The sequence below is a fragment of the Ovis canadensis genome, chromosome 3, assembly GCF_042477335.2.
Source record: "Ovis canadensis isolate MfBH-ARS-UI-01 breed Bighorn chromosome 3, ARS-UI_OviCan_v2, whole genome shotgun sequence".
Classification (NCBI taxonomy): Eukaryota; Metazoa; Chordata; class Mammalia; order Artiodactyla; family Bovidae; genus Ovis; species Ovis canadensis.
In genome coordinates, this window is record NC_091247.1 from 223,818,631 (window position 1) to 223,843,487 (window position 24,857).

At 40.1% G+C, this 24,857-nt stretch overlaps 1 protein-coding gene across 12 annotated transcripts in view; it reads left to right on the forward strand.

Moving 5' to 3' along the window:
- XPNPEP3 (X-prolyl aminopeptidase 3) overlaps positions 1-24,857 on the forward strand; it is a 44,566-nt gene that overhangs the window by 16,281 nt on the left and 3,428 nt on the right. For 8 of the 12 annotated variants that reach the window (XM_069586094.1, XM_069586099.1, XM_069586093.1 and 5 more), the window contains 7 exons: positions 1,884-2,291; positions 4,133-4,335; positions 11,639-11,701; positions 12,841-12,954; positions 19,082-19,167; positions 20,306-20,486; positions 21,556-21,676. In XM_069586094.1, coding sequence (XP_069442195.1) covers positions 1,940-2,291; positions 4,133-4,335; positions 11,639-11,701; positions 12,841-12,954; positions 19,082-19,167; positions 20,306-20,486; positions 21,556-21,676 — 1,120 coding nt within the window. In that variant the 5' untranslated portion in view covers positions 1,884-1,939. Of the gene's footprint in view, positions 1-755; positions 963-1,883; positions 2,292-4,132; positions 4,336-11,638; positions 11,702-12,840; positions 12,955-19,081; positions 19,168-20,305; positions 20,487-21,555; positions 21,677-24,857 lie in introns of all 12 variants that reach the window. The other 4 variants (XM_069586097.1, XM_069586096.1, XM_069586090.1 and 1 more) reach the window with 2 other exon arrangements.

The following is a 24,857-nucleotide window of genomic DNA, read 5'->3' on the forward strand; positions in this document are numbered from 1 at the left end:
ATTCAGAGGAAACAGAATGACCTAGGCTAATTGGTGTGGGGCTTCTTTTTGGAGTGATGAAATTTTCTCAAATTGTTTTGGGTAATAGTTGCACAAATCTGTGAATATACCAAAAAGCACTGAATTCTGTACTTGTAAGTGGGTGAATTGTATGGTATGAAAATATCTCACTAAAGCTGTTACCAAAAGTGTTGGCCAGATAAGTTGAAGTTACCTGGTAGAGAACATTGGTATGTTAATATTAAATGTAAGTGTCAAAATAGCTTAATTGTTTGAATTTGATCTAATGGACAGTAGAAAACCATTATAGGTTATGAGTATGGAGTGGACTGTCCATGGTTTCCCTTTTTTACCCTCTTTATCTCTTTATTTGAGATTTTAGTTGCAAGAGTATATACTCACTGAAACAAAATTCAAATAATATAAAAATCATGTTAGAGAATTTCAGTTTATCTCATTCGCCATAGGTTATCACTATAAAAATTGTGATTCTTTCCCAAATTTTTATAAATTCTTTTTTTCTCCTTTAAATTTTTTTTTTAAATAATGGGAACATATTGTCCATCTTGATATTTAACTTCTATACAGCAGTGTTTCATGGCCATTTTCTCATACTTGCATATGGAGACTGGCTACCACAGGGAATAATAATTAGTTTCCCACATCGCAGAGTCATTGTGAAGATTAAATAGGTTGATTGTTGTTGTTCAGTTACTAAGTAGTGTCCAACTCTTTGTGACCCCATTGAACTGTAGCCCACCAGGTTCCTCTGTCCATGGGATTTTCCAGGCAAGAATACTGAAGTGGCTTGCCATTTCCTTTTCCAAGGGATCTTCCCACCCCAGGGATTGAAGCCGAATCTCCTGCATTATCAGACGGATTCTTTACCACTGAACCACGAGGGAAGCCCAAGTTGATACATGTAAATAATTAGAATAGTACAGACGCATAGTAAGCATTCGGTAAGCATTAGCTGTTGTTTTACTCTTAATATTGTTAAGTGTAGGCTTAGGAAACAACTGTTTTAGTAGCTCTTTTGTTTGAGAACCTGAAGTGAAAGCAGGCATAATTTCCACTCAGAAGGGAAACATTCACGCAGGCATCACTGGGCTAGCAGCCAGGCAGTCTTCTGTACTAGTATTAAGAACTAAGACATAACCCTTCAAAGGTTCTTAAAATGGCTTGTTTGGGTGAGCTTAAAGGAATCTGAGACTCTTGAAATTATATTTCAAAAGTTTGTATGTGCCTACATGGAGTTTAGTAAACAGAATAAATCCATAGCTTTCACTCTCTAGGGCATCTTCAAGTCTTTAAGAACCACTTACTTTATCAGATTTGATTCTCGTGACAGCCCCAAGAGGTAGATAATATTACTAGAGTTCAAAGGCCTGCTATATTCCAGTTGTTATTCTGGGCCCTGAGAATATAGCATTGGGCAAACAGACAAAATTAGATGTCTTCAAAGAACTTACATTCTTTTGGGGAAGTCTTACACAGAAAATGTGATCCTTCTCCTCACCTTGTATATTGAAACTTAAGGGCAGCTTGGATTGTGTCCCTGAGAGTGCCTTCTGCATAATAATGTTTAATAAATATTGGCGCGAATGAGTAAAAGAAGAACCAGAGAGCTGGAAAAGATCTTAAGGGGTCGTGATCCCAGTTTTCAGGCAGGACCACATTTAACTATCATTTCTTCCAAATTTTTGCAGTGGAATAGAAATTTGAAACCTGGGTTATACTTAATTTTGCCATGTGCTGTGAGGAGATTGGGCATAAATTGAAGAAATGAACTTGAGTGTCTCCATGTAATATTAAACTATATTAAGTATCAATACTCTGCCACTATAGAAATGAGAAGCTTCACTGTTATCTGTTGTTTCTAGGGGAGGTGACACCAGGACTATCCCAGGTGGAATATGCCCTTCGCAGACACAAACTAATGTCTCTGATCCACAAGGAAGCACAAGAGCAGAGCGGCACAGACCACACAGTGGTAATGCTCTCCAACCCTACATACTACATGAGCAACGACATCCCCTATACTTTCCACCAAGACAACAATTTCCTGTACCTGTGTGGATTCCAAGAGCCTGATAGCATTCTGGTCCTTCAGAGCCTCCCTGGTGAGCAGTTACCAGCGCACAAGGCCATGCTTTTTGTGCCTCGGAGAGACCCCAGTCGAGAACTTTGGGATGGCCCTCGATCTGGCACCGATGGAGCAGTAGCTCTAACTGGAGTGGATGAGGCCTATACACTGGAGGAATTTCAACATCTTGTACCCAAGCTGAAAGGTAACAGATGGGAGCAGAAGTCAGATCACAGGCCAGGTTGGGACTGACACCTTCTTGCCCATTTGTTCTTCATTTGCTAAAACTATTAGCATGGCAGCATTTCCCTTGGCACTGTGAAAGAATATAAACCTTTTCCGTAAGACTTTAAGGATTTCATTTATTCATTTGCTAAATCTTCATAGATTATTCATTCAGAGACTGTCTGTTCTAGTGTGAAATCCCAGAAAGAGGATTTTAATGTGGAGGATGGCCATGGGCCACTCTTCAAGATTACTGACCAGTCTGTTGACCCTTGCCTACTACTTACCGTACCACTTTTGCCAACTCTTCAGAAACGGGCAGTATCCTCAAAGAATGATTTACTGTTCACCAGCAGCAGAAACACCTGGTGACGCATCATAGAATTACAAATGCAGAATAGGCACTGGAAGTGAGAAACCTGGCCCCCATCATGCCTTCTAGCAGAGTCTGCATTTTAACAAGAGTCTCCGGTGGTCCATGTACACAGTTGAGTCCATGCCCCTTGAAAAACCTCTCTATGTTTATTCTGGTAGAATTGTGATCACTCAATGTTTTGAGATTCCTTTTCTAGAACTTTTCAGAATGTATACTACATTATAAACTATCCTTAGTGATTCTTATACATCTACAGCTCCAGGAAGTATTCTATTTTTTAAAGTGTCCAAAAGTCACATAGAGCCAAATTTGGTAAATAAGATAGATGGTCAAGTTATAAACTATTGATTTTAGACAAAATAAGGTATTTGATTGTAAAATTTCAGTCCAATATTCTTGTAAGATTTATAAACATTTCTGAAGTCATTCTCTAATAAAAAGAGGATTTCAGAATTGCTTCCAACAATCCTGGATTGAAAGTTTAAAATCTAAAAAGGTTTTAAAAGCCTAAAAAGGTTGGCCTATGATTTTATAAAATGATGGCAAATAGTCATAGTTGTTTTACTTTTTAAAAATTACAACAACTAAATTTCTGTTGAAAGTAAGATTAAAGTTTTACATGTAGTCTATATTTAAAATCGTTTTTATTTTAACAAGTGAAAATATTTTGGAAATTGTATCACTAATGCATACCCAATCAACATTTTTAGGGCTTTTCCCCCTGTTCTGTCCCAAGTCCATTGTATGAAACATAGAAATCTTCAGATTTAAATTGTTGGGAATACTACTCATAGGTTTCTGTCAGAAAATAAAAAGAGGGGAGAACAAATAAAGACATGGTCTAAGCGGAAAAAATTTTCATGGTGTGCCTTATCTTATGTCTCGAGCAAAAGTCAACCATTTCCTTGGGTCTGCAAAGTGAAAAGGTGAACTGTGGTTATCTGTAATGAGAACACATGGCAGATGAAGGAAGACAGGTATTCTGGATGAATGTGGATTATCGGCTGTGAGACCCCCTCTCACCAGTACTGAGACTGTTTGAAACTAAGGGACAGAGCACTTTTAACCATGAGGTTGTGAGCTGAGTACTTTTTCTGTCCTTCTGTGTTCAGTTATTTAACAGTACCTCTAGCTGACTTGTGGTGTGGAGAACAATTGTCAGAATTGTTCTTAAACAGTTAATAAATAATCAAAGCTTGAGTAAAGCTCTAGTTTCATCTTTCGTCTTTACAAAAAAACACTGAGGTTTGAGGGTGGAAAAAGTCGTATATCCAGTCTCAGAATATCTTGCCATTTTCAGGAAGGGCCTTCCCAATGACTTAGGTCCTGAGAGAGTGTGTTCAACCCTTTAGAGTTTATACTACACATTTTAAAATAGTTTTGACTCTTCGAGTCTATGACAGGTGGTATTTCTTGCTGCTGTCTTATTTTAAATCTGTTTTAAGCTGAGACCCATACACTGTGGTATGACTGGATGAGGCCTGCTCACAAACAACTCCACTGTGACTACATGCAGCAGCTGGCAGAGGTCAAAGCCAGGAGCAAGAACAAGGTTCGGGCTGTGCAGCAGCTGGTACAGCGCCTCAGGCTGATCAAATCTCCTGCAGAAATTGAACGGATGCAGGTTGCTGGGAAGCTGACATCACAGGTATGGCTTCCTACCAAAAAAGTTCTTCCCCAATTAAAAAAGTCCAGCTTTTAGGGTTCAGTGAGCACCCTGAGGTTGTGTACCCAGGGCAGTGGTCTCACGGCACATGGACATACAGCTTCTGCTTTGATGTTTACCGAGTGTGTCTAGAGACTTGTATAGTACTTAGGAAGGCAAATTAGATATCCTTCTTGTGTCTTTTTATCCAATGTCTTAGTTGTTTCTCTTTGGAACAACATAAGTTAATTCATTTTATTTCCTTTCCTTATCATAATTATAGTAATAGTGGCAGGGCTTATCAAAGTAGATTCATGGGACCTAAAATGACCATGCTTACAAATTAATCAGTTTATTACAGGAGAAGGGCACAGTTTACCAACAGCATTAACGTGAGAATAGCTATCACAGCCAATGTCTGTCTCACAGCCGTGTCCAGAGAAGCTGAGTGCAGGCTCCTGTTGTCCTTCCCCAGTAAAGACCGGGCAGGGTGCATTTTCTCTGGGGCTCAGGAACCACAAATGCATGCATAGAACACCTTGGAACCAGGAAGCCCCAAGAATCTCAGCTAGGGAGTTTTGGATTTTGGTCTCATTGGCATATTCCTGCTCTGTAACAGCTCTCACAGAGACCAAGTATAAACCTTTGATCTCATCAACACAGAGTAGATGACATTCTACCATCATGTTGTGGTACCTCTTTTAAACCATCATCACAATTGATGACTACATAATGTTCATTTAGACTATTATTAATCAGTGTTTTTCAGGTTCAACCTGTTAAATATTCCCGCAGTTTGCTTCCCAATATAGCTCCTCTATAATAGATCCATCCTATGACGTGAGAATCAGAAACAAAAAAAACCCCCAAACTAGCTACATTTGTATTGTTTCATATAGTCAAACACAGAGCTCTCTCATCTCTTGTCCATTTTGAGAACGTATGTTCGCTCTGGGAATCTGGGAAGTGTGTTTGTTACGTTGGCTATTGTGTAGCTCTGTTTTAGGCTCTTCAAAAGAGAAAGAGATTTCATCAGAGCCCTCCACCCCAAGGCGCTTCCGAGTCAAGGCTAGGAGAAATAGTATTGTCTTGCTTTAAGCATCTCTTGAGGCACAAAATTACATTAAGTTTTCCCTTTTATGTCACCCGTTGATTGCTCCCTTGAAACTGTTTTCCATAGTGGCTTCACCATTTGACATTTCTGCTAGCAATATACAAGGGTTCCAATTTCTCTGCATCCTCACCAACACTTGTTTTTTGGTTTGGGGGTTTTGTTTGGTTCGTTTGCTTTGATGATAACCATCCTAATGGATGTGAAATGGTGTCTTGGGCTTCCTTGTTGGTCCAGTGGTTAAGAATCGTCCTTACGGAAAAAAAAGAATCTGCCTTGCACTGCAGGGGACATCGGTTCAATCAGTCCCTGGTCCAGGAAGATCCCACATGCCCCGGGGCAACTAAGCCAATGAACCATAACTACTGAGCCCACGCACCACAACTGCAGAAACCTGGGCACCCTAGAGCCAGCGCTCTGCAACAAGAGAAGCCGCTGTGATGAGTAGCCCTCGCACCACAACTAGACAGCGGCCCCCACTCGCTGTAACTAAGCGGCCCCCACTTCGCTGTGCCGCGAAGTCCACACGCGGCAAAGACTAGAGCAGCCAAAAATAAATAAATGATTTTTACACACACAAAAGAAATGGTATCTCATTTTGGTTTTGATTAGCATTTTCCTAGTCACTCATTGAGCATCTTTCTGTGTGCTTATTGGACCTTTATATATCATCTTTGGAGACATGTCCATTCAGCTCTTTTGCCTGTTTTCTAATAGAACTAGTTATCTTTTTGGTTTTTAGTTGCAGAGTTCTTTACATAGTATTCTGCATACTAAACCTTAAGAGATAAGGGTCTCTGATTTTTTTTTTGTCCTCCATCGGACAGTTTACCATACCTGAATTATCTTAGTTGTAGCGTGTCTCAGAAGCCTCACTGGTTCATTAACAAGTGGCGCAAGTTTCTTTGGTTAGAGCTCCACCTGCTGCCCAAAGTGAGTGAGACTCGACTGAAGAAGAGTGAGCTTTGTCAGACCGAAGCCGTTCCAATCCATTATGCTAGCTGCTAAGGTTCAGATTTATCTTTTTCAGATTCCACTGATTTAAAAGCCAGTACTACTTCAAACCAGCAGTGGTTTGGCAGTCACCCAAGCTCAAGAGTTTTATTTTCATCCCTCTTACCAGAATCATCCTTTTTCTTTCAAAATAATTCCTTAACCATGTATTTTAAGAATAATTCAAGTATGCTGGAACAATTGGGTGTCCACATGTGCAATAACGATGTTGGACCCATACCTCACACACATATACAAAGATTAACTCAAAATAGATCAAAGACCTAACCTTAAGAGCTACAAGTATATAAAGCTCCTAGAAGAAAATACAGGGCTGAATCTTTATGAATTTGAATTTATTAAATATGATACCAAAATAATCAACAAAAGAAAAATAAATAAATTGGATTTGATCAAAGTTAAAAATAGTTGTGTTTCAGAGGGCATTTTTCAGGAGCGTAAAAAGGCGACCTCCAGAATGGGAGAAAATGTTTGCTGATAAAGGTCAAGTATTCAGAATATGTAAAGAATTCTTGCAACTCAAAAAAGGAAAGCCCATGATAGTCCAGAGGTTAGGACTCCACACTGTCAATGCTGAGGGTGATGGTTCAATCCCTGATCAGGGAACTAAGATCCTGCAAGCCTCTTGGCACAGCCAACAGAAAAAAAAGGACAGCCCAATTATAAAGTGAGTGAAACTTGAATAGACATCTCTCCAAAGGTAATACAAATGACCTAAGCACATGAAAAACTGTTTTAAATATCATTAGCCACTTGGGAAATGCAAATCAAAATCAGATACCACTTCATACCTAATAATATGCCTTATTAAAAAATAAATAACAAATGTTGAGCTTCCCTGGTGGCTCGGTGGTAAAGAATCTGCCAGCCAGTGCAGGGGACATGGGTTCAGTCCCTGGTCAGGGAAGATCCTACGTTCCTCAGGGCACCTAAGCCTGAGCACCGCACTGCTGAGCCTGTGCTCTGGAGCTTGGGCATTAAGAGAAACCAGCCCCATGAGAAGCCCGTGCACCGCAGCTAGAGAGTAGCCCCCACTGGCCGCAACCAGAGGAAGCCCGCATGCATAATGAAGACCCAGCACAGCCATAACTAAATAAAAATCTTCCTTAAAAATTAACAAGTGTTGGCAAGGATGTGGAAAAATCGGGACCTTTGTACATTACCCTGGTGGCTCAGACAGTAAAGTGTCTGCCTACAGTGCGGGAGACCTGGGTTCAATCCATAGCTTGGGAAAATCTCCTGGAGAAGGAAATGGTACCCACTCCGGTATTCTCGCCTGGAAAATCCCATGGTCGGAGGAACCTGGTAGACTACAGTCCATGGGGTCGCAAAGAGTTGGGCACGACTGAGTGACATTTACTTACTTACTTGTACATTACCAGTAGAAGTGTTCAGTCACTGTGGAAAATACTTGGGGGTTCCTAAAAAAAAAAATAAGTAATTATTATATGACCTGACAGTTCTTCTCTTAGGTATATACCCAAAAGAATTAAAAGCCAGGTGCTCAAACAATGGTGGTGGTGGTTTAGTCACTAAGTAGTGTCCAATTCTTGCGACCCCATGGACTGTAGCCTGCCAGACTCCTCTGTCCGTGGGATTCTCCAGGCAAGAATACTGGAATGGGTTGTCATCTCCTTCTCCAGAGGGTCTTCCTGACCCAGGGATTGAACCCAGATCTCTTGCATTTCAGGCAGAATCTTTACCGACTGAGCTATGAACGAAGTTGAGTCACCATTGACAATAGCCAAAAGGTGCAAACAGCTCTTATGACCATCCATTGATGAACGGATAAGCAAAATGTAGTGTCTATATCTGTACATACAGTGGAATGAATACTGGTCAGCCGTAGAAAGGAATGACATGCTGATACACTCCACAACATTGATGAACCCTGAAGCCATTATCCTAAGTGAAGCAGACCAGACACAAAAGGCGACACGTTACGTAGTTCCGTTTATGTGAAACAGCCAGAATATGTAAATCCATAGAAACCAAAAGCAGGCTGATGCTTGCCAGGGCCTGGGGTGACAGGGATATGGGGAAAGTAACTGCTTATTTGGGTAGGGCGTTTCTTTTGGGGTGGTGAAAATGTTTTTAAACTAGACAGAGGTGGAAGCTGCCTAGCATTGTCAGTAGACTAAATACCACTGAAGTGTTCACTTTTTTTTTTTTTTTTTTGGCCACGAGGCGCAGCATGTGGGCTGTTAATCCCCCAACCAGGAGCCAAACCTATGCCCCCTGTGGTGGAAGCACAGAGAATTCCCCAAATTGTTCACTGTTAAATTGGTTAATTTTATGTAATGTGGATTTCATATCGGGTTTAAAAAAAAAATGAATGAATGAATTTAGATGCCAGATGTACTAACAAATGGCAGTTAAACGGGTCAGTTGTTAAAGACAGTGGTAGTGCTCACCAGTCTTGAGTTGCCAAAGGAGAAGGGTACAGTGGGTCGAGAAGCAACAGAACTAGACTTGCAGCAATGGACTGTTCAAAGTTGGGAAAGGAGCACGTCAGGGCTGCATATTGTCACCCGGCTTATTTAACTTATACGCAGGGTACATCATGCAAAATACTGGACTGGATGAAGCTCGAACTAAAATCACGATTGCGAGGGGAAATAACCTCAGATATGCAAATGATACCGCTCTAATGGCAAAAAGTGAAGAGGAACTAAAGAGCCTCTTGATGAAGGTGAAAGACGAGTGAAAAGGCTGGCTTGAAACCCAACATTCAAAAACTAAGACCATAGTATCCAGTCCCACTACTTCATAGCAAAAGGAGGGAAAGTGGAAGCAGTGACAGATTTTATTTTCCTGGGCTCCAAAATCACTGCAGATGGTGACTGCAGCCATGAAATATAAAAGACGTTTGCTCCTTGGAAGGAAAGTTATGACAAACCTAGACAGAGTATTAAAAAGCAGAGACGTTACTTTGCCGACACATACGGATATGAGAGAAGGCTGAGCACCAATGAACTGATGCTCTCGGATAGTGCTGAGAAGACTCTTGAGTCCCTTAGACTGCAAGGAGATCAAACCAGTTAAAATTTTCAATTGATTCAGAAAATCAACCCTGACTGTTCATTGGAAGGATTGATGCTGAAGCTGAAGTTCCAGTACTTTGGCAACCTGATGTGAAGAGCCAATTCATTGGAAAAGACTCTGATGCTGGAAAAGATTGAAGACAGAAGAAGGGGGCAGCAGAGGATGAGATGGTTAGATAGCATCACCAACTCAACAGACATGAATTTGAGCAGACTCAGGGAGATTAGTGAAGGACAAATTAGTGAAATGTGCCTGGCACACTGCAGTCCATGGGGTCACAAAGAGTCAGATACAACTTAACCACTGAACAACAATAACCCATCAGCCAGGTCTAGAGTACAGGCTCCTGTTGTCCTCCTCAGTCAGGACTGGGGAAGATGAACTTTCTCGGAGGCTCTGGAACCACAGATACACACACAGAACACCTCGGAACCAGGCAGCCCCAGGAATCTCAGCTAGGGATCCTAGGGTTTTGATTGTGTTGGTATATTCCTACTATGAAGCAGCAAAGCCCTTCAGAGGTCCCAGAGAATCCAAGAGCAAACCAGTAATTTCACTGTTATCAATACTGATAAGCTGGTAACAGACTGCTTGGAAACTCCTCTCAGCACTATTAACCAACATGGTTCAGATCTTGACTAGGGTCAGTGCTAGGCAGTGTTGTCCTAAAATTTAGAAGGAAGAAAGTGGAAGTGTCAGTCACTCAGTTATGTCCAGCTCTGCGACCCCATAGACTGTAGCCCGTCAAGCTCCTCCACCCATGGGATTCTCCAGGCAAGAATACTGGCGTAGGTTGCTATTCCCTTCTCCAGGGGATCTTCCCAACCCAGGGATCGAACCTGGGTCTCCCACATTGCAGGTGGGTTCTTTACCATCTAAGCCACAGGGAAGCCGTCTTAGAAGTATTAAGTCTGGTAATTCCTTTATAATCTACTAATTTAGCAATGACAACAGAGAATTTGCCCTTATTTTTCTTAATAAACAACTTCTAGCTATCAGTGATTATATTCCTTCAGAATTCCCAACATTCTAATCTAGAATGTTTCTATAAGACTTTTGATATTTGGGCAAAATAGTTTCCTTAAGAATAGTTACACTAGGGCTGGAAGGTGGGAGAGAGGGGTTCAGGATTGGGAACTCATGTACACCCGTGGCTGATTGATGTCAATGTATGGCAAAACCAATACAGTATTGTAAAGCAAAATAAAGTAAAAATAAAAAAATAATTTTTAAATGAATGATAAAAAAGAAAAAAGAATAGTTACACTAACAAAAGGGTTAAAAAAAAAAAAAAAGAATCTTACAGAAAAACCTGGACAAACTGTTTGGCCGACGCAAGAATCCCCTGTGATAGCCGCACTGCATGTGTGCCGTGTTTCCTATCTTTGTCAACATCCGGGTCTGCAATTCCTCACTGGACCTCGTTTCAAAAAGGATTTTGATTAACTTACATGGATACATAAAATACAAGAGAGCATAGATTCATGGTAGAGTTGAAGAAAAGCAAGATTTGAGGGGAATGGAGCTAAAACAAAATAAAAACCAAAGGCACATTGTGTAAGATGTTACAGAAAAACCCGAATGAACTTATTAGCCAATCCAATAATTAAATTACTGATATTGTAGGCCGGTGGTTCTCAACCAGGGGCAGTTTTGTGTTCCCTAGGGGACATTTGGCAACATCTAATTATCACAGTTAGGGAATGCTACTGTCATCCTGCATTGAACAGATAGGCCCCAAAGAATAACCTGGCCCAAAATGTTGATAGTGCCAAGGCTGGGGAACCCTGCTGTAGCCTCTACCAGTGAATCCATAATTGCATATATTCTAAGGCTGTAGAAGCATTTTGAAAGATAAATGACAAATGTGTTTCCCTGCTGCTTATTCTAGCATACAGTGTATATTCTAAGTGGGAAGGTTGAATGCCCTTCCACTAAGTCTGTCATCAGCCAACTATTCCGGAAAGCAATATTTTCCCCTTTGGAAAGCTGTATTATCGCGCCCACAATGCCATAACTTCAGGTCAACAAAGTTGGGGAGAACCGTGTTTTTCGAGCTCCAGTATTTTGAATGTTAGGATAAGCAACGTAGTTAAAATGGGACTATGTTCTTTTCTTCCTTCCTTCTCTTTGCAGGCTTTTATAGAGACCATGTTTGCCAGTAAAGCCCCTGTGGAAGAAGGCTTTCTTTATGCTAAGGTGAGCTTTAAATGCCTGGCGAAGTTTTGTCGGAGGCAAATGTACTTTCTTGATTTGCATATGGCATCCAGTTGGCTTTCATGGACATGACTAGGGTATCCAGGAAGAGGATTTGGTTCTTAAATGTCACTGGTAATTTATTAGATGAGTCTAAAATATGTAGAGCTACCCTGGTAGCTCAGATGGTAAAGAATCCGCCTGCAGTGCAGGAGACCCAGGTTCAGTTCCTGGGTCAGGAAGATCTGCTGGAGAAGGGATAGACTACCCACTCCAGTATTCTTGGGCTTCCCTGGTGGCTCAGCTGGTAGAGTCTGCCTGCAATGCGGGAGACCTGGGTTTGAGCCCTGGGTTGGGAAGATCCCCTGGAGAAGGGAACAGCTATCCACTCCAGTATTCTGGCCTGGAGAACTCCATGAACTATTCCATGGGGTCACAAAGAGTCGAACACGACTGAGCTACTTTTACTTTCTTTCACAATTAAATGGAGAAAATTGAAAAGAACAGATAAAGAAGGAAGGACTTTCACAAGTGGGAGTTAAGAAGAATCATAGCATTTAGGTAAATGTAAAGGCAGAGAATCCGAGGCGGTTCTGTGGATAGTAGCAGATACGAAACAGCCTCCAGCTTCGTCCTAGGGCATAACGAAATTAGAATTTACCATTTGCCTAGCATCCTTTTTCAAATTTCCAGAGCATGTAAGTTGGTAGCTATTTGGAAGGTTGAAATTGGAAATTTAGAGCTCTTGTTAAAAATGCAAGTTGTATTCCAATGTTTACCTAAATAAGAAAAAAGTAACATGTAAAGTGTCTAGACTATATCTGTGTACTCAGCCTGATCATAAGTTTTCTGTTCTGTCTTCAGGACTTAACTGTTTGAAAATCATAGAAAAGTTAGAGCACTTGGAAGAAAAGAACAGATTTAGTAATAGCATTGAATAACAGTATTGGGGTGAGAATAAAAGAAATGGACTGAAATTATAGCATAAAACTTTGGTTAAAAAGATGTGATGGATTGTTTTCCGGTATTGACTTAAGTACTTGACTGGAGGTATGGGCTGTTGAAGAGAGACTAGGCTAGGGCAGCCTTAAGGAAATCCTTTCTTCAGTCCTGTATTGTCAGACTTTGCTGCTGTTTTTCAGTTTGAGTTTGAATGCCGGGCCCGTGGTGCAGACATCTTAGCTTACCCACCTGTGGTTGCTGGAGGTAACCGGTCAAACACTTTGCACTATGTGAAGAACAATCAGCTCATCAAGGTGCGTAGATCCCCTTCAGTGCTACTACCTCTGGGTTCAGATGCCTTAGTAGGAAACAGCTGTAGCCTCACAGCCCCTTAACCTTCAGCTTTCACAAGCTAACTGCCGTTTATAAAACCCTTTGTTTATAAAATGCTTTTATAGACATGCTCTCCTTTGATCCTCACATTAGCACTGTGAGATAAGAGCAGTTATTAGCATGCCTGTTTAACAGAAAAGAAGCTTTAGGTAACTCATTAATGCAGAGCCAACTATTCCAGTCTAAATCCTCTGCTCATTTCATGTGGTAAAACTCCTTCACTGAGGTCTTGTGCCAACAACAGGCCAAGCTTATTTTGGGAGCAGGCAGATTTTACCAATAGCTTATTAGCTGTGAGGGAACTTATATTTTATGGTTTTCTTCCCAAGTGATTTATAAGTAAAGAATCTTGTATTCCTTTATTGAGTCTACTTTTAATTATCTACTTAAATTTCCAAAAAATGAATATAGCAAACATGTAAATTACACATTTTTTTTTCTAATGAATGAATACCCGTGAACCAAAGACTCAACTCAAGAACACTGCCAGTATGTTCAATCTTCTTACAGACCCTGATGCTCTGCCCTCCCACAGCCTCCCTCCAGAGGTCACTAAGCAGTATCCTAAATGTTTGTTTGTCATTCTCTTGGGTTTTTTAAAAAAATAGTTTTATCATATAGACATGATTCCCCAAACAGTATTAATTAGTTTTGCCTCTTTATGAACTATTTAAAAATTACGTACTGTTATATGTAGTTTTGGGAGCTTAGCTTTTCTTTTTACTCAAGCAGGATAAAATAATTTTTTTTCCCATGTATTTGTATCTGTTTACACTCCTGCCAGCATATATGTATAGTTAATTCTGTAGATCATATTCTCTCTATCCCTCGCTACTATCAAACTTCTTAATTTCTATCATTTTAGTTGGAATAAGACATTGTGGCCTTAAATTCCGTTGCCTCTATTCCCAATGAAGTTAAGCATCTTATCTTGTGGCACAACTGGTTCCAACTTGCTCATGTGTTGTTTAGTATATTCTGATTTGTGTACATGAGTGAGATTGTCTTATAATTTTTCTCTTGCTGTCTTTCTGGTTTTCACATCAAGGTGTCAAACAGTTTGTTTTTTAATATTATAAAATGATTTGAATTAACATTCCTTGAAAATTGGTTAGAACGTCCTGTGGAATTATTTGAGCCTGATATTATCTCTTATGGGCCTTTTAACTGTGGTTCAATCTCTTTAGTATACTGAGACTTTCTATTTATTTTTACATATCTTAATTGTAAAATGCAACTACTGGGAAAGTACTTAAACCATAAAGGAAGAGTTTAATGGGTAATTTTAAAGACTCGTGTAACCATTACCCAGATCAAGAAATAAAACATACCAGCAAGCTGTAGCTTGCTGGCCCTCTGGGCCAAATCCAGCCTTCCACTTTGTTTTTTAAATAAAGTTTCATTGGAACACAGTGATTTCTGCTCCCCTACCCCCACCCCATGGGCAGAGTTGAGTAGTTGCATCAGAGACAGTATGGTCCACAAAGTAAATATCCCTAGCCCTTTACAGAAAAAACTTGTCAGCCCCTGAAATAGGGCCTTACTGTGCCCCCCCACCCCCAAACGGCTTTTCCTCCATGCGGTCTTTGCCCTGCCTGTGATAGCTCCTCCTCTCCCTGATCAGGTAACCACTCTGCCAGTGTTGATAGTGATCGTGTCTTTGCTTTTCTTTTTATTTTACAATTAGTAAATAATGTAGTTTCACATTATTTGCTTTGGTTTCAGTTATGTTTGAACTTAATGTATTTGAAATACTATGTGTGTCTTCTTTCATACAACAGTATGTTATTGCATGCCACTAGTTTGTTCATTGTAATAGCTAAAGTGTGGAATAGCAGGTGAAGTGTGGTTTATGAAGTTAAATCTATTTTCATAAGAATGCTAAGATGTTACATGCTCTTTTTCACTCTTACTGTCTCTCAACTGTACAGTTAAGTATCCCAGAGGTTTCATGACATGAAACATCACTCCAAATTGAATGCAGAAGCAAATATGAAGAGACTCTAGCTGTCTTCTATTTTTCTATGCTAAATAGAGATTTGCAAAAATGTAAAGCAGTGCCACTTTTCTAACAATTTTTAGAAAAAGTTATTTTCATTAAAAATGTTATTTTAGCATGTAATGAGTGGCTTTATTATTATTTTTAAATGAATAAATATATAAACTTTTCTGTTTTAATTTCTTTCTGTGATAAATATCCATAGATGGATATTTATATATTTTCTGGGTTTTTACCATTATGAAGAATATTCTATGAACGGTATATGTTATCAAGATTGCCTAAGGAACACCTAATAGTGGAGTTGCTGACTCATAGGGTATGCATATTTGCAACTTTGGTAGAAAATGCCTAGGACATCCCTGGTGGTCCAGTGGTTTAAACTCTGCGCTTCCATTGCAAGGGGCTCAGGTTTGATCCCTGATTGAGAAAGTTCTGCATGCCACGCAGTGAGGCCAAAAAAAAAAAGAAACTGCCAGACGTTCCCAAAGTGACTTTATCAATTTATATTTCCATTCTTCCTGAAACAGTTTTGTAGATTATATTTTTCTAGTATTTCGTTTTTTAAAATTATTCATAGAATTATCTTACGTTTTAATCTTTTGTGTTTGGAATTAATTACACTTTTACATTCTTTTCTTTTGTTTTTTGTTTTCCTTTATGTACCTTTTTACAGTCTTGAACTATTTTTGCCTTCTCTTTTTTTCTAATAAAACTTAATAGACAGTTTCTTTGAAAGTAAATATACATATCCCCATGAACCAGCAATTTCTTTTGTAGGTACTTTTCCAAGAAAAATTAAAACATATATCCCCAAAATGCCTTGTACAAGAATGTTGATAGCCAGTTTGTAACTAGGATATTAGATGAAGACGTTGCCATGTGGTATATATCCTTACGAGAAAGGAGCAAACCACAGCACTACCAAGAGCACAAATGACCTCAAAAGAAAAAAATTGCAAGCTATATGATTCTACTCCTGTGTTCATATGGAGTTCTGGAATAAGCAAAACTCATCTATGGTGATAGAAGTCAGATCAGTGGTTGCTTCTGATGGAGCGTTGACTGGGTAAAAGCGTGAACATACGGTTACCTGGGTATATACATTTGACAAAACTTAGTTCTGTACACTTTAGATCTGTGCAAAGAAATCTCAGCAGAGGTTTGCAGGTTTTTATTCATCTGTGAAAGTCACATACCATTAATGCTATTTTGTCTTTGCTTATTATCTTACCACACTGTGTCCTGGCCTTTGTTAATTTACTCTTCTCTCTTTATGTTCATTCTCTTCTTCTTTTTCTAGCTTCTTAAATTAGGTGCTAAACTCTTTTTTTTTTTTTACTGTGACATGTGACTTATAGGATCTTAGTCCCCTGGCCAGGAATCGAACCTGGGCATTGAAAGCACCTGGTCCTAACCACGGGACCACCAGGGAATTCCCTAAATTCATTAATTTTCATCCTTTTTTTCCTTTCTAAGCATGATTATTTAAGAATTAATATTTCACTTTCACTATATTCCATGTATTTTCTTAAAGTTGTCATATTTATCAAATGTTATAAACAATAAATATATTGTACTGTTTAAAATAATAATAAAATGAACAACCATGTATCCACCATCAAGGATAGAAAGAACACTGCTTGAACCTTAGAAGCTTCTAGGCAATCACATGCACATCTCCCTTTCTATCTCCTATCATCCTAACAATTATTTTAACCATTTTTTGGTTTTTCTTCATAGTTTTACCACCAGGGTACCTGTTCCTAAACAATATAGTATTCATTCTTGGAAAACTAGAGAATAAGCACAAATCTAGCTTTATAAGGCAAGAAGGCATATTGCTGTTATTAGAGCAACTAAGAAATAAGGGAAAATGGTCAAAAACCTATAGGTCATAGTCTAGCTTTGGTTATCTAAAAGTTTTCAATTCAAGTTACCGGGCAAGGTTATCAACAAGCCACGAGAAACGCAGGGTATTGGAAGGGCTCTGCTCTTGACTGGCTAGTAGGAGCCTGGCACAGTTGTGGTCAGAAAGACCGCAGGCTGCCCATGGTTCTGCCTCAGGGCTTAACCACAGCGACGTGCAGCTGTCAGGAAGAGGTCACAGCAGAGGCTTTAAACAAACTTACCTGCATGTTCATCTTCCCTTCTTAGCTCTTAGACGGCCTTTCTGGGATCACCTTCCTTCCACCTCAGCTTCCTTTAGATGAAGGTATATAGCTGATAAACTTGTTCCACCTTCGTTTAGCCAAAGCAGCTTTATTTCATTCTCATTCTTGAGAAATGGCTATGCTGAGAAGACCATCCTAGATTGACAGTTATTATTAGTCATCAGTTTTAATATATTTTTACTCTCTTCTGACTTTTTGCTGATCTTAGAAAAGAAAATAATTATTATTTTACTTTGGGAAATTTCTTTTTGCTACATTAAGATTTCTTTTTCTTTGGTATTTCTCAGTTTTATTGTATTTCTAAGTACAAATTTATTTTTACGTGTCTCATTATGATACCTTCTGGTTCCTGAATCTGTAGATTTGTGTCTTTATCAGTTCTAGGAAATGCTCAGACATTTCTTTAGATATCACCTCTTCCATGTCTCTGTTCACTCCTGCAAGGACTTCAGTTAGATGTGTTGATAGGTTAAACCTCTGTTCTGTTTCCGGTAAGCTGACTTTTCTTTCATGTTTACATTGGTTTTGTCTGTCTCTGTCATATTCTAGGGGATTTTGGTAGGTCTGTCTTCTAGGAAACTAAACTTTTTCATTTGTCTAACCTACTCCTTCAGCCGTCCACCTAGTGTTTTATTTCAGCAGTAATTTTTATCTCCATTCCCTTCAAATCCACATGGTTATTTTTTAGTTGTCACTTGTTGCTTGTTAACCTTATCTCTTTAAACATTTCATGACAGCAGTTATGTCATGAATTCCAGATAATTCCATCACCTGGAATTCTGGAAGACCTGAATTTGGTATGTGTTGTTCCTGCTCAGTCTCGCTGACTGGGGCCTGCTGTCTCATGTGCTCGACAGTGACACCCTCTGGTTGTGAGCTCATGTTTGCTTGTTGTTATTTTGGGAAAATTGTGAAGTCCCAAATTTGGGAGCCATTTCCTCTCAATATTATTCACATATGCTTTTGTCAGAAGTGAAGTGGGTCCTGATGACCCAGGGCCCTGTTATCCCCTGTGAATGTCCTGGGTTACTGAAGGAATCTCCTGCTCATCTTCCCCACTCTGCAGACACTTTCCTTCCTATATACTGTAATACTTACTTACCACTCCCAGCCCTAGTTTCAGTTCTGGGCTGTCTTTATTCAAGGAAAAAAAGTCTTTAAGACATCTCTTACATGATGTAATGTCAACATTTCATAGAATCTATTTTTATCCAGAACTGAGTTGTTTTCTAAAATTTAGTCTATATTTTGCCAGAAATAAAAACCACATTCATTCATTCTTATCATTATTATATATGTATTTATCTGACCATTATTCTAGTGTGTGCCAAGTTCTGTGCTTATTTAGATATGAATGAGATATGGCCTGTCTTCAAAGACAGAAACGGAAAATTTCAGTATAACGTGACAAGTCGTAAAACAGAGATTTACGCAAAGTGGTTTTTTTTTTCTTTTTTTGCTCCCACCAATTGTTTTGATGGAGAGCAGAAGAGGGAGTGATATTCTAAAGTTAAATGGGTAAGTTATATGTGAATAAAGGCCTTGGATAGCGACTTACATAGGTTTTTTTTTTTTAATTAATAGTGACAGAAGTAACATTTATGATGTGCTAATGTTCACAGCTAGTAATTCAAACCCAAGCACTATGGTTCCAGAGCCAACACACTTAACCACTCAACAGTGCTGTCTTTCTTGACCCAACATGAATTCATATGAAACACTTAGATGCTGTTTCTTGTGAGCAGGAACCAGAGATTAGTCTCCTTTAAATTGGAACTTTTTTTTTCTTAATGAAAGGCATAAAGAGTTTAAGTTAGAAGATACAACTGACAGTCATAAAGTCACCTTTGTTTACCTGTCTTATTCTTGTTCCAGGATGGGGAGATGGTGCTGCTGGATGGAGGCTGTGAGTCTTCCTGCTACGTGAGTGACATCACTCGTACCTGGCCTGTCAATGGCAGGTAGGGCTGCTACAGATCCCACTGCTTCTTAGGAATATGAGTTAGAAAATGGATATGTTCGGAATAAAGGACTAAAATATACAGGGTCCCTCCAGCTCAGGTTAACTGCCTTTACAAAGCTCCTGATTCTTTTCTGAGACTGCTTTATTCATCATATCATAGGATGAGGCATGTAAAGATACCTAGTTAACATGTGCACACACTTTTTTTAAAAATAAATTTAAAGTTTTTACTTTTCTGATTGTAAAAATAATATTTAGGTTTTGGTAGAATAGTTTGCCAGGTTAACCCTCCACAGATAATAATTATAGAATCTGGACAAAATATTAAAAACCGCATTTAGAACTTCTCTGGTGGTACAGGGGGTAAGAATCCGCCTGCCAGTGCAGGGCACACAGGTTTGAGCTCTGGTCCGGGAAGATTCCACATGCTATGGAGCAACTAAACCCGTGCGCCACAACTAGTGGGCCTGCATGCTGCAATTACTGAAGCCCATGCGCCTGACGCCTGCACTCCACAAGAAGAGAAGCCGCCGCAGTGAGAAGCCTGCACACTGCAACAAAGTAGCCTCCACTCTACAACTAGAGAAAGCCAGCCTGCAGCAACAAAGACCCAGTGCCACCAAAAATAAAAAAATAAAAATAAAAACAAGTGTCTGAAGACACCAGAGAGCTTTCTAAAAGCTGGCAGCAACTGCAGCTATAAGTCTGTCCTTGAAAGAAAAGCTGTAATGGGTAAGATGTAAGTGGTTAGAGTTTTCCTCCATTAAAGGAATGATTATTCTAAGGACATGCAGAAACTAGTAAGTTACTAGTAGCCCAAGTATTGACTAGTTTATCCCATGACATCTGCTTTGCCTGTAAGAAGTAGATCTTTAGACTGTTTTTTTCTTTGGTTGGTTGGTTGGCTGACTGGTTGGTTTTGTTTGTGTTTGTGTTTTTTTAATGGTTAAAAAAAAATGGGAAGGATCAAGGTTCGGCCTGATCTGGCCCTCTAACTGCATTCATGGCTGGGTGCATCTTCTCACTTCACCATGTCTATCTGCTGACCGTTGAGTTTTTCTAATCAAACTTAGAAGAAAACTCCCTGCAATATCAGGCCGTTCCAAATTCTCGTTCTTGAATTTCCCTGTCACCAGGTTCACGGCACCTCAAGCAGAGCTCTATGAAGCTGTTCTCGAAGTCCAGAGAGATTGTCTGACCCTCTGTTGCCCTGGAACCAGCTTGGAGACTGTCTACAGCATGATGCTGACATTGATAAGCCAGAAGCTAAAGGAGTTGGGGATCACGAAGAACATTAAGGAGAAGAATCCCTTCAAGGTATTTCACGTCCTTTGATCCCAGTTCTTCAGAACACCTGACATGCTGCTTGGGCTTTATCCTATGAAAAGCTAATTCGATTTAGAAACAGGAGTTTGTGATTCTTCTGTAAGAGGGACTTCTTTGAACATAGAGGAAGACAAAAGGCGCAGTACTTCTTTCTCCCAGAAGATGGCGGCACATGCAGTTCATTGCATACTGTGTGACTAGCTCAATCTTCAGAAAACGTAAAATGAAGTCTGGTATAGACAAGGTGGAAAAGGACAGAAAAGGGAGGAGAGGTTAACTCTTTAATTCTTTTTTAATGATTTTGAAAAACTAGGGGTCGAAGGGTGAAGGTGTGTGTGGCTTCAGTAACATTGTTGAGACTTTTAACAGTATCCTCACTTGCCATGTCTTTAGGGAATTTCATCTGCATCCACAGTGTGATGGTGTTGAAGAAAACTTTAAAGACTCAGTTTTAAATTAAGATGCCAGGTGGTCAAGCCAGACAGACCAGTAAGGTATCTCTTATCTCCAAGTTAGACTGCCAGGGCTTCTTATATCAGTAGGGAAGAAGCTGTAATTCCTCCTGTTCATGCCAACAAATCTTTAATTAACAGACAGAAGTACTCAGGTTGGTAAATGCCTCATAATTACTGTGTTATATGACATTTCCCACCTACCCCACAAGCTGCTGTGAGATAGTTAGGGTCTCCAGAGAAGGCTCCCTGAGAGGGATGTGGGCATGTTGGAAAAAGAACTGTTCTAACATAATTATCTCCCCTCCCCGCCAGAAAAGAAATTTTCACTTGCCATTGTCATTGCTGGGGCGACCCCAGTTAGCATGTGTGTAGTGTGAAGTGGTAGGAACAGAAATGTGGATTCGTTATTAACAGAATGCCATTGGCAGAATTACACACAAGAAGTAGCAGTTTCAGTCTCTTAAGCATTAGCCCAGGGATAGATGACACAGGCGGCAGAGCTCAGGGCAGGGGCAGTACTGACCCATATCTCGTGGATTTACACAGGCCCAACTTTTCCCCTGAGGGTCGTTGCTCTGATAACAGTGTGGTCGTACCATTTCCAGGCTGCTCGAAAATACTGCCCCCATCATGTTGGCCATTACCTGGGGATGGATGTCCATGACACTCCAGACATGCCCCGGTCCCTCCCTCTCCAGCCCGGTATGGTAATCACCGTGGAGCCAGGTAAGGGGAGGTGCCAACAGCCTCCCATCCGCTGGGACGCATAATCCTAGTGTTAGAAGGGCAAACACTTTCTTCTTATGTGAACCAGTGTAATTAACTTAGAAGAAACAGAAATATGAATCTCTCCAGTGTAGAAGGGAACTTTATTTTAGATCCTCCTTGAGCTTTTTAACATCACACAGTTTGTTTAATTTGATTTCTCCAATAAACAACAGATGGGGAATACTTCCTATCAGTAGATATTAAGAAATAAATATTTATTTTAACCCTGCCTTTGCCAGGACCAGTGTGTACTAGTCTTCCTTTTGTGGTGGGCTGCTGACGCTTGTGAACCCCTGGCACTTTCCTTCAGAGCGTCTCAGGTTCCCCACATTCACAGTCGCAGCTCCTCTGCAAACTGCATGGAACTGCCTGCATTATTCCACTCTTCGTATCCAGACCCTTTCTCCTGGGCTTCAGAGAGAGCGGGAAGTCTGATGGTTCCCCAGCCTGAATGATGGTAGGCGTGGGGCAGGAGAGAAGTAGAGGCCGTGCTGGAGCGTGAAGATGGAGACTACAAGTTAGTTTTAAACACAGATGCTGTTTCTCTCATGAAAGCAGATCTCAGTCTTAAATTGCAAGTGTTTTCACATCTAAATTATATAAGTTATAGCTGGGACACGCCTTTTAAGCTCCCCTTTGAGCCCAGGCGTGTGTTGCTATCTGTGGCCTTATTTACCATTTAATCCAATCAAGTTGCCACTTCCTTAGACTTTGACTACACTTTCCTTTGCTGATCCTTTTCTTATCACAGAACAGCATCTGTGAGTATAGAACAGGAAATTTACAGTTTCTTAAAATGAAAAGACCTGGTATCTGTCTGATTTTATGATTAGAAAGGGAAGCTTGGCCTTTTAGAATTTTTCAGATGTTCATTAAACTCTTCCTTTTTCCCTCTTTATATCATGTGCATCAGTTACACTTATGACTTATTTAAGTATTTCTGCAGCTTCTCATTGCTGAGACTAATATAAGTGTTTTTTAAATACATGAGAAAATTCTATATGTCCTTATTTTTGTAAAGTACCCTTCTTCCAAGGGACTGTTAGGCAAAGAAAGAATGCATTTATGTAATCTATTAGTTCCCAGCATATATTGACATACTCATAAAGTATCTTTAGTGGCCTGTTTGAGCCATTAGCACGTGACAGAATCATGATCAACATTATTGTAGTTGAAGAGATCCTGAAGACTAATAACATAAAATAACTACAATAATAGTTCTAGTAATGTTCAGTTCAGTTCAGTTCAGTCGCTCAGTCATGTCCGACTCTTTGCGACCCCATGAATTGCAGCACGCCAGGCCTCCCTGTCCATCACCAACTCCCGGAGTTCACTCAGACTCATGTCCATCGAGTCCATGATGCCATCCAGCCATCTCATCCTCTGTCATCCCCTTCTCCTCCTGCCCCCAATCCCTCCCAGCATCAGAGTCTTCCAGTGAGTCAACTCTTCGCATGAGGTGGCCAAAGTACTGGAGTTTCAGCTTTAGCATCATTCCTTCCAAAGAAATCCCAGGGTTGATCTCCTTTAGGATGGACTGGCTGGATCTCCTTGCAGTCCAAGGGACTCTCAAGAGTCTTCTCCAACACTGCAGTTCAAAAGCATCAATTCTTCGGCGCTCAGCCTTCTTCACAGTCCAACTCTCACATCCATACATGACCACAGGAAAAACCATAGCTTTGACTAGACGGACCTTAGTCGGCAAAGTAATGTCTCTGCTTTTGAATATGCTATCTAGGTTGGTCATAACTTTTCTTCCAAGGAATAAGCGTCTTTTAATTTCATGGCTGCAGTCACCATCTGCAGTGATTTTGGAGCCCAAAAACTAAAGTTTGACACTGTTTCCACTATTTCCCCATCTATTTCCCATGAAGTGATGGGACCAAATGCCAGGATCTTTGTTGTCTGAATGTTGAGCTTTAAGCCAACTTTTTCACTCTCCTCTTTCACTTTCATCAAGAGGCTTTTTAGTTCCTCTTCACTTTCTGCCATAAGGGTGGTGTCATCTGCATATCTGAGATTATTGGTATTTCTCCCGGCAATCTTGATTCCAGCTTGTGTTTCCTCCAGTCCAGCATTTCTCATGATGTACTCTGCATATAAGTTAAATAAGCAGGGTGACAGTATACAGCCTTGATGTACTCCTTTTCCTATTTGGAACCAGTCTGTTGTTCCATGTCCAGTTCTAACTGTTGCTTCCTGACCTGCATACAGATTTCTCAAGAGGCAGGTCAGATGGTCTGGTATGCCCATCTCTCTCAGAATTTTCCACAGTTTCTTGTGATCCACACAGTCAAAGGCTTTGGCATAGTCAATAAAGCACAAGTAGATGTTTTTCTGGAACTCTCTTGCTTTTTCCATGATCCAGCGGATGTTGGCAATTTGATCTCTGGTTCCTCGGCCTTTTCTAAAACCAGCTTGAACATCAGGAAGTTCATGGTTCACATATTGTTGAAGCCTGGCTTGGAGAATTTTGAGCATTACTTTACTAGCGTATGAGATGAGTGCAATTGTACGGTAGTTTGAGCATTCTTTGGCATTTCCTTTCTTTGGGATTGGAATGAAAACTGACCTTTTCCAGTCCTGTGGCCACTGCTGAGTTTTCCAAATTTGCTGGCATATTGAGTGCAATACTTTCACAGCATCATCTTTCAGGATTTGAAATAGCTCCACTGGAATTCTATCACCTCTACTAGCTTTGTTCATAGTGATGCTTTCTGAGGCCCACTTGACTTCACATTGCAGGATGTCTGGCTCTAGATGAGTGATCACACCATCGTGATTATCCAGGTCATGAAGATCTTTTTTGTACAGTTGTTGTGTGTATTCTTGCCACCTCTTCTTAATATCTTCTGCTTCTGTTAGGTCCATACCATTTCTGTCCTTTATCGAGCCCATCTTTGCATGAAATATTCCCTTGGTATCTCTAGTTTTCTTGAAGAGATCTCTAGTCTTTCCCATTCTGTTGTTTTCCTCTATTTCTTTGCATTGATTGCTAAAGAACGCTTTCTTATCTCTTCTTGCTATTCTCTGGAACTCTGCATTCAGATGCTTATATCTTTCCTTTTCTCCTTGGCTTTTCGCTTCTCTTCTTTTCACAGCTATTTGTAAGGCCTCCCCAGACAGCCATTTTGCTTTT